The 15,926-nt window shown below is 40.3% G+C and overlaps 1 protein-coding gene across 1 annotated transcript in view; it reads left to right on the plus strand.

The window, feature by feature from the left end:
- LOC111869941 overlaps positions 1-15,926 on the plus strand; it is a 65,687-nt gene that overhangs the window by 9,779 nt on the left and 39,982 nt on the right. The window contains exon 4 of the mRNA XM_023861837.2: positions 3,489-3,694. Within this exon, the coding sequence (XP_023717605.2) occupies positions 3,489-3,694 (206 nt within the window). The remainder of the gene's footprint in view (positions 1-3,488; positions 3,695-15,926) is intronic.

Here is a 15,926-nt window from a genome sequence, read left to right on the forward strand (position 1 = left end):
CTGGGATCATGAGTTCAAATCCCACTCAAAGCATGGATATGTCTGGGTTTATTTGATGTTGATGTTTTTCGGTGTGTAGGTAGAAGCATTGCGATAGACTGTTCGCCCATCCAAGGAGTCCTACCGACTGTGTATCACTCACTCATAGAACTGAGCCCTTATAGAGAAACTGCCAATTGCGCAACTACTCAAAACTTCCAAGCAAATTTAAGGAACACGAAGGTTCATTGTCATGTTCGCAAGAGCCTTCCACTGGTGCATATCCTGAACCAGATAAATCCAATCCATACGATCCCATCCTATCACTCTTAACATGAATTTTAATATTGTACACCCATCTAAGTTTTGTCTTCCCACTGGTCCCTTTCCTTCCGGCTTTCCCACCAATATTCTACGTGCATGTCTCTTCTCCCATTCGAGCTACATGCCATGCCCATTTCATTCTCCTTAACTTGGTCATTTACTTGGAGAAGAGTACACATTTTGAAGCTCCTCATTATGAAGTCTCCTCCAACCTCATGTCACTTCATCTCTCTTCCGTCCTAATATTCTCCTCAAAGCCCTGTTCTCAAACACCCTCAGTCTATGTTCCTCCCTTAATGTCAAAGACCAAGTTTCACACCCATACAGAACCACAGGCAAAATTATAGTTTTGTATATTCTAATTTTTATATTTTTAGACAGCAGACTAGAAGACAAAAGGTTCTGAGCTGAATGGTAGCCAGCATTACACGAGTTCAATCTCCTTTTAATTTCCTCCTCAATCAAGTTTTGATTTGTTATAGTCCTTCCCAAATATCTGAACTGTGCCACATACTCAAAACATCTGTTACCTATCTTTATATTGTCACCTTACAATATTATGAATTTGCCTGCCTTCTGGTGACGAGACAGCAACATATACTTAGTTTCCTCTGTGTTTACTTCTAGACCAAACTTCTTACTTGCGTCGAATAAAGTTTATGTGTTTTTCTTTATGGAATCTACATAGTATCACCCAATATATTCACATCATCAGCTGATGTGTCCCGTTTAATTTCAGTCAAACCTGGCTTTCCTGGACCTTCCCAATGGCATATTCTAAAGCAAAGTTGAAAAGGAGTGGCGATAAAGCATCTCTTGTTATAGACCATTCTGGACAGGAAAATTATCAGGCAGATGTTTACCTATACGAATTTTACCATACGTTTCGTTTAAAAACATTTTAATCAGCCTAATTAGTTTCATGGGTACCCCAAACTCTATCAGAATATTTTACAATACTTCCCTCCTAACTGAATCATGGGCTTTCTTGAAGTCTATGAATAGCTGATGTACTGTCTCACTGTACTCCCACTTTTTTCCTCCAATATCTGACGAATGCAAAAATTTGATCAGTAGTTTATCTGCTACGTTGAAACCCACACTGATGATTTCATCTATGGATGGACTTAACTTTGAGAGAAGAATATTGGATAAAATTGTGTATGAAGTTGATAGCAGTCATATCCCCCTTTAATTACTACAGTAAGTCTTATGACCCATCTTGTGAACTGGTACAATAATGGACTCCTTCCACTGATCAGACAATTTACCCTTATTATAATAGAATTAACCCGGGCTGGTGAGGTGGGAAAATGTAAAAAAATTGTAAGGTGGGTTCCCGCAGACCCCTGATATTCCGTCGACTACATCAACACCACCTTGGGTTTGGTTGTAAAACAGAATGATTTTGGGCTTAAATGTTCTCTCTTCTACATCATCATCATAATGTAATGTGGAAATTACGATTTTTTACACAACTGAAGCTATGGTGATATTGGGTTGAAAATAAAAAATGGTAGTCATTGGGTTTCTTCGCTCGGTACTGATGGAGTCAGGTGACAGTTCTCTTGTATTTTCTTGGTCGTTCCCACCGAAGTTATCTTATGATCGTCTAACAAAGATTCATCCAATGGGTAACTTGTGAATCAATTATTTAACGTCACATAGCGACCTGATCCAGATATAGGTGCAATCATCCTTGTAACAACTTCAGAAGTTGTGTTTGAAATTTTGTATGGGCATTCAGATTGTGCGACAAAGTAAACTTCCAATTTAGAAGTATAAAAGGACTTGGCACCAACCAAAGCTAATACTTTCAGACCAGTTTGCCTCGAATGAACTTCCGGAAACTGCATTGTCCACGAAACGCTTCTAACTTTTCGTCGATCGTTGCGTTTTCTCCTAAATAATATACAGACTCACATACTTCATTGAACTTGTCAAAAATTTCTCTAATTGGAGCCAATTTATTGTAACCAGTTGATCCAAAGAAGAGAAGGTAGTTATAAAACTGGTGTAAGATCTAATTCTCGGCGCCGTTCTGCTTAAATAAACACCTGAGGCTTTACATTTACACTCACAGAATATAATTTCTTCTTCTATTCTACTTTTTCTCAGGGGGTGAGAAAAATTATGTTCTCTCTGACCAAAAGCAATTCTATCCCATTCTATCTCTCTAAGGTCCATTTTAATATTGTCCACCCACCTACGCCTTGGTCTTCCCAGTGGTCTCTTTCCTTCTGGCTTTCCCACCAATATCATATATGCATTCCTCGTCTCCCCATTCGTGCTACATGCACTGCCCATCTCATTCTCCTTGACTTCTATAGACTACATATATCTACAATAGAAATATTTATTCTTTACAAAACTGTCTTCCGATATTTCACACATTCGGGTATTGTTCTGTTAATCGACAACGCTACGGCTTCATTGTCCTTGTGTGAGATGAAATGAACTTATTAACTGACGGTCTTCTTCAAACATGGAATAACCCTCATACACTTTTATTTTATTTATTCTTAGTTTATTTAACGACATTTTCAATAATTCAAGCTACACAGCGAAATATGATACGAGAATTAGTGATTCGCATAAAATGTAGAAGGGGCACGTCTGGCTAGTTTGAGGCGTTGTCCCAGCATTTGTCTGGAGAATCTGAGAAAACCCACGAAACCCTTAAATCAGAATAGCAAGACGCCAGACGTGAGAAAGAACGAGATTTTACTCTGCTCTATTCTTGCTTGGCCTATTTTTCGACCATGAAAATGAAAGCAATATATTCCTTTAAAAAGTCTGTACGTTTATGCCAGACTACACGTAACCAAAATTACCGAAGATAATACTCTTCTTAGTCACTCCGTGAGAGCTTTATATTTTTGCAGTCTGTTTTTTGAACAATTAAATTCCTTCAGACAGCCGCCTTCTATTCTCCACCAAGTCTAAATTGACTCAGGAATCGATCCAGCCTCCTAACGAAATGGCGCCGGGGAAAATCGGCCAGGGAGCGAAGCCGACGACTCACCCCCATCAAATACCAAAGTTAGCAGTGTTTAGGGCTATAACTGTTCCCCTCGTACGTTTTCATGGCGTGGTGAGTAACTCAGAGCAGAGCATTTACTCTTAAATCTGGAAGCAGTTCTTATTCTCCTGTTTTGTCATCAAATGGCGCTTTATCCTTTCAGATATCATCAAGAGGAGCTCAAAGTAATACTTGGAGAACATAACCACTGTGAGGCAGACAACAAAGTTTCTATTTTTTCAGTCGAGAAGATAGTAACACACCCTCAGTTCAACATCACCGTCTACGCATATGACATAATGCTCTTGAAGCTTAACATGAGGATTAATTTTAACGAAGTAGTAAGACCCATCTGTCTCCCACAATTGGGTAAGAGTCTTAAGGTCGACCAACGTACTGTACATTATATTAACATCCCTCAGGATATGTCGTACCCTCCTTAAAGAAGAAAAATCCTGTGTCCAATGAGACCTCCCACGTGACAATTTTGGTTCATACAATTTCGAAATTAAAGAATTACGACCAACGTTTAAGTAACCCGTAACACATTTATGCCTGTTAGTAATGCTGACTTACAAGGAAGAAACTACTACAAATGCAATTCCTTTGTAAGTAATTACGTAAAAAATGCAAACTATGATATTTACGTTAATTTCTCAGAACTACTGCACGGTCTTTTATTTCGCCCCTAGAGCAACACGTTCGACAACGGGCACCTGATTGCAGGCCTCGTGACTGAGAATTAAAGTCAGCCTTGATCAGTGGCGTAATGTGGAAGCGGGGGGCAGAACTCTTTAATCTGTAGATAATTTTATGTAGTAAATTTCCAATTTTGAAAAATTATGTGATCTATAGGCCCTTAGAAAATTTTAAATATTTTCTCAGTATTAAATATTTAATGTTAAATTTTATATTCTATTTGCACTAAGATTCAGAGAGCCAGGAAATATTCCACTGCAAATCTTAAATTCCTTGACTGACTGCAATGGAATATTTTGTAACGAATAAAACACCGTCTACTTAACATTTTGTAATAAGGATTAGAGACGCTCAGTTTTTCTTTAATGGAGTGTCTGAAAATGAACAGCAGCCAGTCTACTTTACTTCACATGGCGACAAGAAATAGTCTACTATTGGTTTAAATATATTGGTTTTCATATCATAATTTTAACTTCAACAATGAATGGAAGACTATTCAATAAAATGATATGTGTATGGCATACTTTTTGACATCTAGAAAGGTTACCCTTAGGCCGCGCCACAGCTCAAGCAGTTAGTCGCTGGCTTCCCACCGCGGCGGCCCGGGTTCGATCCCAGGTCTGGTAAAATGGTTTTTGTGGTGAACAAAGTGGCGCTGGGGTAGGTTTCCTCCGAGTACTTCGGTTTCCCCTGCCAATCTTCATTCCACCAATTGCTCCACAATCACCCTCACCTATCATCTGGGGCTGGTACAATAGGCCAGAAGTGGCCGCAGTACACCACAAGCATTAAAAAAAAGGTTAGCCTTCGGCATATGATTCAATTTTTACCTTATTTTTAGCCTACTTTCCTTATTCCCACATAATAGGAGCAGGCTTATGCGATGACATAATATTGTATTTCAGCGTCCTATTGCATTAAACCTCACTCACTCACTTCCATCTATAAATGTAAAAACAAAATTTTATTTTATTTCACTTAAAATTACATTTAAAATTAATGAAATATCTTTCAAATGTCATTTGTTTCTTCAGGTTTCAGCCTCATGAATTAGCCAGCAATTAACTGAAGGAATCACTAAATTGAATGGGCTCACACGTCAATATTAATATGCCGTCATATTTGCACTCTCTCCATGCTGTTTGTGTGTTGCGGAGTTTATATTCTGTAATGTGCAATCTGTGTGTTAATGCCAGATTTATTATAATTGTTTACTAATTTCTTCTGTGTGTGTCTGTATGTGCTCCATATCGTCCAGACCGGATTTGGGGTCCACCCATCCTCCTCTCCAATGGGTATGGGGGTTCTTTCTCCGAAGGTAAAGCGGCTGGAGCGTGAAGCTCACCACTCACCTCCAGCTAGTGCCGAGATCAAAAAATGTGTATCTATCCATCCACTCCCCATAGGCCTTCATGACGTGGTGCCTAATTAGTTAAGCACAGGGACAACTTTACCTGTTTTACGTATGTCTGAATGTGTCCCTTTGTACTTAAATGTTTCTTGTACGTGGTTTTCAGAGTGAGTTAATTGCTCAAATTTTGCATGTGGTTGTAAGACAGGCGTTCAGAAGCAAATTTGAAATAGGAGACAGGGGCACACGATCGGTCTTCCTTTCGGAATTCCAAACGCTATCAATATCACAAGTCGTAACTTTCACAGAGGCGTTTCCAGGCCCCACGTTATGTTCAGACTTAATTACGGAGCTAGTAGCCGGCAGTTAATGTTACCCAAGCTGAACATCGCCCGATTTTGTTTTTAATTGGTGAAGAGAAGATTTATATGCGCTATTGGCTGTTTACTTACTTACTTACTCATGGAGCTGAGCCCTTCTGGAGGAGCCGCCAATTCTGCAGCTACTCAAGAATTCCCTATCATTTTATGGTTCATTACCGTGTTCACAAGAGCCTTCCTCTGGTCCCTATCCTGAGCCACATCAATCCAATCCATACCATCCCATACTATCTCCCTAAGATTAATTTTAATATTGTCCACCCACATACGCCTTGGTCTTCCCAATGGTCTCTTTCCTTCTGGCTTTACAACCAATATTCTATATGCATTCCTCGTCTCCCCCATTCGTACTACATGCCCTGCCCACCTTATCCTCCTTGACTTGATCATTCTAATTATACTTGGAGAAGAGTACAAGTTATGAAGCTCCTCATTATGCAGTTATCTCCAACCTGCAAGCTGTTTAAGCCAGCCAATTATAATCCCGAGGGCGACGTTCTGTTCAAGATGTGAAACTGATGATGGACGCCTTTCTGCAGAGACGCTTTACATTTCAGTGATGGAGCTCGGGTGAGCCCGACAGCCATGCGGCCCCATAATTCTGTAAAATCAACTTCGTAACCATTCGGCTTTAGGGACAATAAACCCATTAGTTAACTTAACAGAAATCGTTATTTCATCAGTCCAGCAAAAAAGAACAAGCAGTATTTCGGAAACTCTGGAAATGTTTCTGATTGCATCTTGCCAAAGCCACAGAGGAAGGGAACTAGTGTGAATATGAGCGTGGCGCGCGTGTATGTGGAGCCATGTAAGTGCAATAATAAACAGCCAGAACAAACCAATCGTCTTCTGATGGACTGAATGTGTGTCGCGTGGGTGTGTACTTTCTAGTCGTCTGAATTACAGCCTGCTAACTTTCTTGGGACAGAGTCAATTATCTGCCTTACCTGCGCTAATCCAGTAAACCCAACTGTGAAAATAGGTCCAGCTTAAATCATTACAGGGTTCCTCTTACGCGGAATCCTTCTTGAGCAAGATAAATCATCTTAATACCGAAGTGAACGGAGAAGTTCATGGAGGTAGGCCTAGGCCCACTGGGGCTGTAGTGCCAAGGAAAAAATCATTTTACTGTCCTCAGGTTCTACTGTAGCAGTTAATAATTCTTAACCTGAATCATTCCAAAGTCCAATCCACCGTTATTCCTTCAGCGCTCCCATGGAGTCCTAAAGAGCAGCTACGGCTAACATAAGTGTCGTCGAAAGCAGGCTTGAAGAGCGCTTACAATAAGCGCAAGCCACTTTTTCTGTATAAAACATTAGGAAATTAAGAAATAATGTTAATGTCTTTCACATGTTTGACTCATTGTATTCACCATCTACGGTATTGTATACCAGTTTTAGGGCAGACTATGTCCCTTCAGTTACAAGAAGAAGAAGCGACTGCATTGGGTTGGGGAGTTCTTAGATTTCATTCACCTGTGCGTTCATGCGAACTTCAGCAAGTACAACTACCCATCATTCCTCATTGGCAGTGTCTCAAGAAAACAAAGTATACTCCCCAGCTGCTTCCATTAACGTTGTTTTGCGCAGGACTTCCACAAGGAGGCAAGGACTCCTGCCAGGCAAGTTAGCCTTAGTTAATGATTAATCCACTAGCAATGGGTTTCAAATGTGTCAATGGGGGAAAATTTTATCAGTTAATTTTATTCTCCGTCGTTATATCAACTGGTGGATAATCGACTTCTATCAGGTTAGGTGCATAGGTAAAAATTAGTTATCTTACACATAAAATGTTTAATTTCTCCTTAATGAAAAATTATGCGTCTTATATGTAGGTGTGTCTTACACAATTAGAAATACGTGAACATTATATATACTTTTAAGTATGCGTGTTTTGTATTCTAATTATCAAAATTCGACAAATTAGCACATATTTTACTTTTCCAGGGAGATAGTGGAGGCCCACTTCAAGTGATGAACAAAGACGGAAGATACGTGATCATAGGTATGAATCCTATAATCTCTAATCTGAGTATTGAATTGGATATTTGAACAAGATTCGAGACCTAGTAATCAACAAGAAAACAACAAAAGCCCGCAGCATGTTAAGTGTATTTGTGGCCGGCTTATTAACAGCAGTTCAGCAAACCAAAAGCACGTTACAGAGAAACATATATTTCTACAGCGATGTGTTGAACTCAAAGAATATATATAAGATGGATTATATGGTGCATACAAAATTTTGTTTATGATATAAAATACAGGTTTTATAATCGGTCACTACGGCTAGAATTCTGAAAGGCTGAGTCACCTTAGGCAAAGATCTCTCACATAGAATGTCACAGGAAATTCTTTAACGGTTTATGATATACACGAGAAAGTACTGACCTTAAGTAAAGCAAACTTTGTAATCGGCAAATGTCGCTAGAAATCAGCATGGGCAAATAATATTATATAAGGATTATTAATTTCCAATTTTATCCGAACTGAATTAGTATATTATGACGTACAAGAAGAATACGTTTGGTAAAGTAAGCTTTCTTGTGGATCAGTAATATTGAATTTACGGAAAAATGTTTACAAAATCTACGATGTTGAATTTTAAAAATGTCTCTCAAAAGACTCATGCCCTGAAATTAGATCACAAACAGAATGAGAGTTGCGACGTGCACATAAGACGTTCATTTTGTCCTTGTAAGAAGTGTCTAATTAGGTTCGAGACCTGAATTCTTATGTCACATGTCACAAAATCATTGTCATCTGAAGACCCGAAGATTACGCATAAATGCAGACCATGGAATAGAGGGAGACAAAGAAAGAGGCAATTTAGCGGCCTCCGTAGTCTAGAGGTAACGTTCCCACCTCATGACTCGTGGTACGCGGGTTCAAACCCGGCGGAGGTCGTGGAATTTTTAAGGGCGGAAAAATTCAGGGAACAAGTCCTCCTGGAGGGACTTTAACCCGTGGGTCCCGTGTCGTAGCTTTACGGCACGTAAAAGAACCTCATATCTCCAAAGGTCACTGAGCCAAATTCAAGGACGTTTCCCGCCCAACAGTAGTCTCTAAGGCCTCTGATAGATGGGGGAAGCATTATAGATACCGCCAAGCCAGTAGAGGCCGAACTCGCTGGCTCGGTCGGGACTGATGGTACTCACCAATATCGGTAGGGTATAGAGACTGGTAGAATATCATAGAGGGAAGCACACTGGACCAATACTGGTCTAAGTGCAAGGGGAAACCCACCCTCTCCAATAACTAAATAACTAGAGGCAATTTCTAATCTTCCTTTTCATACACCATGCAGGTGTTATCTCGAACGGGATCAGTTGCGCCCACCCACACTACCCCGGGACATATACTGACGTAGCAATGTTCACGGCGTGGATCATCGCCAACACTGAGGATTCTGGGTACTGCACCAACTGAGAACTCGCGCAGTGTCACACTGGAGACATACACTTTGTCACATCACGTTTCAGCGACATAATGAAAAACGGATCTAAGCGTGTTTTTGTTCATACTCTTAAATAATCTGTAGCAAGTGAGCATTTGTCAAAATTCAATAAATATTTGTATGACTTCATTTCAGCAACGCACTTCACAGGATATCAAAACAACAAAAACAAACAAACTCTGTGGCCTGTACTCCGCAAATGAACTATACCGACCGAGTGACCGCCGCTTATCAGTGAAGTTAATGCCAACTTTTGCGGATAGAGGGCGTCGCGTGGTCAGCACAACGGATACCCACAGCCGTTAATCTCGGTTTTCTAGACCGAAGCTGCTATTTCCATGAAGTAGCTCCTCAATTTTCCCAAAGAGGTTGAGTGGACTCCGTTCCAGACCCACTACTTCTCAGAAAATCTGGTAGCGCCGGCAATGGAACCCGGGACCTCTGGATTTCTAGCCACGAACTCTGACCACTAGCCCGCAGAGGCGATCCTTCACGGGATATCGACCAAATAATTCGAAACATAATTATCGTTATGACATGTTATAAGCCGGAAGGTCGAGGGTTCAAGTCCCGATGAGGTGAATTTTTTTCAGTTTACCTAATCCTTACAGCAGCATTACGGTTCTGGGGTCGAGTCAGCCTCTAATGCCAGGAACCTTCCTGGGGTGTAAAATGCGGCGGGCGCGTAAGGCTGACAACCTCACCGCCATCTGTGAGCCGATTGTCAAGAGAAAATGTGGGAGTCTCGAAGTCTCACAACCCTATGGTCCTTCACAGCCTGTTACAGGGATAGCTTTACCTTTTATTTTACCTTGCCTTAACAAATTCCCATTAACAGAGCCCTCCTTGAGAAACTTAAGGTAGCTCAGCCGGTCGAGAAATTTCCAGGCTCTCGTAGAAGCTGAAGGTTCGTTACCGTGCTCACAAGAGCCCGCCATTGTAACCTCGCCTGAGTCAACTGAATACAGTCCACACTATAGTATTCGTACATTCCTCTCAGGGTCATTTGAATGTTGTGCATGACACCTACGCCAAGACTGTCAAGTGGTCTCTTTCTCTAAGATTCTCGGTTCACAACTGTGGGCGGAGAAATGCAGAGGCCTACAACGTCTCAAACTCTTCGACATAAACATCTTAATAATAATCCTCTAAGCGTATGTGACAATGGGCTCTTATTCACTATAAAATAATTATCTTGGACATAGTCCGTCGTACTGGGTATATTTAATTTAGACAACGTTTCGGAAGCTGGATCTGCTTCCTTCATCAGATATACAGGACAAAGAATTCTACTCAGTTGGACCCATTAGACAGAACACGTAATCGAGACTAGTTCCGTTTAACGGCCACAACTGAGTAGGGTCGTTTCATCTTTTTAGTCCTGATGACAGAATTACCTGTAGCTTCCGAAACACCGTATAATTTAAATATACATAAGACAACGGACAACAATATTTTCATAATCTTAATAATATTTGTAGGGTCTATTATACGGACAGTAGCAATTACAAAGATTCTCATCACGTAAGTCCAATATTCTCGGTCTTCATGTTTCCAAGTCTGAAGCCCCTTGTAACATTACATACATATTCGCTTAGTGGGGTTTGAGTCCAGCTGGGTCCAATCGCCACGGCGGCCACTGATTGGCCTATTGTACCTGCCCTGGTGATTATGATGATGGAGAATTTGGTGGAATAAAGATTGGCAGGGGAAACCCGAAGTACTCAGAGAAAGCCCGCCCCAACGCCACTTTGTCCACCAGAAACCCCATTTGACCAGACCCGGGATCAAACCCGGCCCGCCGCGGTAGGAAGCCAGCGACTAACCGCTTGAGCTATGGCGCGGCCAACTTTACGTGTACTTCTTAAATAATCTCTGTACAGCGTGCATAAATTGAAAACATTTGAAGAATTCTGCATGTCCGACTTAATGTTTCATTTCCGAAAGTTGTGCCCAAATTTAGATTTAATTTAGCACTGCGATCAACACCAACTCATTCTGAGAGAACTCGATAATAATTTGCACAGGCTATAATTAACTCCATCATCTTATTAGCAGAAGAAGAAAACGAATAAACAGAACGAATTATTGCTACTAGTACGTCCTCTCTCGTTGATCCAAAAACTCTCATGAGCACTTCGTTCTCTAGGACCATTTATAGTAAATTATATTAAAAGACTGGAATTCTTTTTTATTATTATGGAATTCTGAAGACCACTGAAATTCTAAACCTACTGCACCACCTACAATAAACTTTATGCGTGCTTTTAAATATACGTTTGTATGATACGGGTTTATTTTGAAAAAATGGAAAATTATAATTTGTTATATTCTAATAACTTATAATCAATAAGTTAAGAAGTTAATGCCTGTAGGTATCAGTGACCGCGGTGGGCGGGAAATTTTATAGGATAAAGGCGAGACAGCTTGAGAGACATAAGGTATTTCCCTTGTTTCCAAAGAAAAAAAGAGACAATTTTTTTATTCTGGAATTAATTCATTCCAATATTTATCTGCTAGTTCTGCGTGGATGTTGTTAGTCACACTGGTGATTTGACTACTTCCAACACAACAAAACACAACACAATGTAACGGACAGCATGCTGCAGTAAAATAACATCGGTTATATTCTGAGATAATACAACTTGAGGTAATCAATTTTTAAGCGTTTGTGTGCCAGAATGTATCACGTGATTTCACTCAATACCTGTTGAATATGGAAGCCGTTACTTTGAATAAGAACGTCAGTTGAAAGCGGAAGTCACGTAGAAAATCCTCCAAGAAAACTATTATCATGACTACTGCGACGTTTCATATAAAAGTTTCAGAATATTTTCATTGACTCTTTTATAAAGTAACATTCTTTTGGCTACGCATACATTCTAAATTAAAAATTCACAGACAATTTCGTGTTGTAAGTTACTACCAATACTCGAAAACTCCTATACATGAGTTAGTAACTGTTTTATAAATAATTGGAGATTATAATATTTTGCTCTTTTCCGGTGACTCAAGTGTAATTTATGAGTACGAACATTTTCCTTAATCATGAGGAACTTCAAAAATAGTTATTATATCCTACGTGAACAGAAAGCAAATAGGATGGAAGCAGACATTACCATGAGCTGCACATTGAAAACAGGCACTTTAATTTGTGGTCTCAATTTCTAGATTATGGGAAATAATTTTTTCAGCTTCAAATTAATTATTGTTTTTATTCAACGTAAGTTTCTGGCGATAACAATATATTCGTTAAGAAACTGGTGGGGGTGCCCCGGCGCTAGTATAAGAATTATTGGCAGAAAAGGAAGTCAATCAGAGATCAGATTCGCATGCGCAACAGCGGGGTTTATTTTCAAAGTTGACAGTTTCCGTTTACAATAATGTTAATTCATAATGTCTTATGCAATGTCGCAGTCGTCAATACCTCGTTGTAACAGAACGTCACGTTTAGCCAACTATAAAAATATATTAATATTTAAAATCCGGAGGCATCTAAATTGTAAAATTTAAACGCCAGTTCTTCTACATAGTTTATGTGGCTTTAATATTAAAGCTTTTTTTTCTGGCACTACAGCCCCAATGGGCCTTCTCTTTTTCTAGATCTTACACAGACGGTAGGACTCCTTGGGCGAGTGATTAGCTCGTCGCAAGGCCTCTACCTGTAGACAAACACAGAAAAAAAGCACACAAACATCCATACTCTGAGTGGGATTCGAACCTACGATCCCGGCTTCCGAGCGGGCGAAGACAGTGCATGCCTTAGACCGCTCGGCTACCGTGACCGGCATTACAGTCTGTTACTCAAATAAAAACAAATTTCAAAGCGTGATCTTATAAGTGCACGGACTTGATTCATATGAGTCCCGGTCAATATTTGTCGAAACAGAACCTGTGAAAACTATTGTGTTCTGTACTTACACGACTGAAACTGTATTTCCCTCAAAGGTCTTCAGCACATCCATACGTGTTCTTCTGTTATACTTCTCAGAACTCAATATTTGACAATGCCAGCAGCTGGTCCGATACATTGTGTTGCATTATTACATATCATAAAACCCTGTGCTTTTCAAGACTTCGTAAATTTTAGGGAAAAGGAAAAGTTCACAGAGAACAAAAAATGACGAAAGAAGAAGTGACGGTCACGGTAACCGAGCGGTCAAAAGCATGCATTCTCTTCGCTCGCTCTGAAGCCAGAATCGTGGGTTCAAATCCCACACAAGCCATGGATTTTTGGTATGTGTATGTGTTTATTCTGTGTCTGTGTTTAGGTAGAGGCCTTGCGACGAGCTGATAACTCATCCAAGGAGTCCTACCGTCTGTTAATGATCATGAAACTGAGAATCAGAGGCCAGGGCCAAAGCGGGCTGTAGAGCAAGTAAAAAAAAGGGGGGGGGTAATGAACCTTGGGAGTACAGACTTTAAATTAGGCTGAGTTGGCAGATGTGTTGTCATGGTAAATTTGTCACTCGCTGGATTTCCTTTTTTTTTTTTTGTTTCAGTTCATGTGAATATTTCTTAACTTACTCTGTAATGTTCGTATTAACTTTTCACCGACGCTTAAGTTTCCCTACTGTAATCCTCCCTCCATGACTTCAGACTGAAACTGAGGATGCATTTCTCATTTTCCCTCAACCTACAGAAACTTCGTGTTATATAGTTACGACATATTGCACGAGTTAACCCTCAAATTGATAGGCCTACGTATTCATACACCATACAATTTCACATACTATACATTGCATAATGCTCTTCAATCGATTCTTTTGTTCGTTTGTATCGCTACGTGGAAAGTGTTATTATCGTGTCGTTATGTTGATGACTGCAACAATATTGTATGCGATACCTTTGGGAATGTACGTGTAATATTCCTTATATATTATGTAAATCTATGCTCGAGTTCCCAAATGAAAACTGTACGTTATTACAGTGCATTACAAGGACACACAAATTTCTATGTATGGACTAATGAAAACAATCGGTCAAGCTAAAAAGTAATCTTTACGAAATTCCGCAAATCACACGTTTTCAGTTGAAACAGAGAAGATGCTTTTAACAGGTTGAGGAAGAGGTAAAAAAGGTAAAGCTATCTCTATAAAAGGCTGTGGAGGCCCATAGGCTTGTGAGATGTCAAGGCTTCCACATTTTCTAGACAATGGGCTCAAATATGGGGGTCAGATTGTCAGACTTACGCGCCGGCCGTCCTTTAATCCCAGGAAGATTCCTGGTACTTATTTCTCTTAGAGGATGAGTCGACCCCAGGGTCATAGTTCGGTTCGAAGGATTAGGTCAGTTGACAAATTTAATGACCTCATTATCGAATCGAACCCGCGATCTTCCCCCTTGTAGCATAGTACCTGAACCATGTTACCGCTTGCCCCAGGTTTGGGGAAAGATGCTCATTTTAAAAGGCCTCATGTTTGAGTGCCATATAAGAGGAGTACATAATGCAAAATTAAATAAGGTGTTGTTACGCCAAGAAACATGACAGGGAACATGAATTTATAATGTTGTAGCGTGCAGAGCCGTTGCTATGAAACGACCGCGAGATGGACAGCTTGGCAACGGATCGGCAAACACCTTCCCGCTGCAATGAATACAGACGCAACAACAGATGAACCGTTGGACGTGGTGTTCTTAATGCGGTCCGTGTCGTTCCAAATAATCAACACGCAGCGAAATGAAAGAAGGAAATTAGTTTTTCCCAGAACATCCGGATTTTTCTTGTTAAACGAGTGTCAAATAATTTTCTTTCAACAATGAATTTAAAAATGACTCAACATTAACAAGAAGACTGAAGTTGTCTCTAGAATTATATTATAATTAAAAGAATGGCAGATCAAATCTGCAGGATGCAGGCACTACATTCGAAGAAGTCTGACAAAAAATCAAGCGGGGTTCCTAGGTTAACTTGCAACTGTCTCGTAAGTTAAAAATTGAACCTCTGAATGTAACCCAAGATTGGCTGTGTAAAAGGAAGTCACCATGAACGAATAACGTTTTACCGAAATGATGTATGATTCCTGTGTTGTCAAGATTGTCTCTTGTACTTCCTGGTTGGTTTAGCGCCTCTTTATTAATTCACTGTACTCGTAAGGATACAGTACTTACTTACTTACGCAAGGAAGCGGCCTCCGTACTCTAGAGGTAACGTTGCCACCTCATGACTCGTGGTACGCGGGTTCAAACCCGGCGGAGGTCGTGGATTTTTTAAGGGCGGAAAAATTCAGGGAACAAGTAGTCCGGGAGGGACTTTAAGCCGTGGGTCCCGTGTCGTAGCTTTACGGCACGTAAAAGAACCTCATATCTCCAAAGGGGTCACTGAGCTAAATTCAAGGACATTTCCCGCCCAACAGTAGTCTCTAACGCCTCTGATAGATGGGGCAAGCATTATAGATACCGCTAAGCCAGTANACCTATATGAATTCCTCGTCTTCCCCATTCGTGCTACATGCCCTGCCCACCTCATCCTCTTTGACTTGATCATTGTAATTATACTTTGAGAAGAGTACGACTTATGAAGGTCCTCATTGTGCAGTTTTCTCCAGCCTCCTGTCACTTCATCTCCCTTTGGTCCAAATATTCTCCTCAACACCCTGTTCTCAAACACCCTCAGTCTATGTTCCTCCCTTAATGTCAGAGACCAAGTTTCACACCCATACAGAACCACAGGCAAAATTATAGTTTTTATATTTTAATTTTTATGTTTAGGTTTAAA

This window comes from Cryptotermes secundus, unplaced genomic scaffold (genome assembly GCF_002891405.2).
Source record: "Cryptotermes secundus unplaced genomic scaffold, Csec_1.0 scaffold979, whole genome shotgun sequence".
Lineage (NCBI taxonomy): Eukaryota > Metazoa > Arthropoda > Insecta > Blattodea > Kalotermitidae > Cryptotermes > Cryptotermes secundus.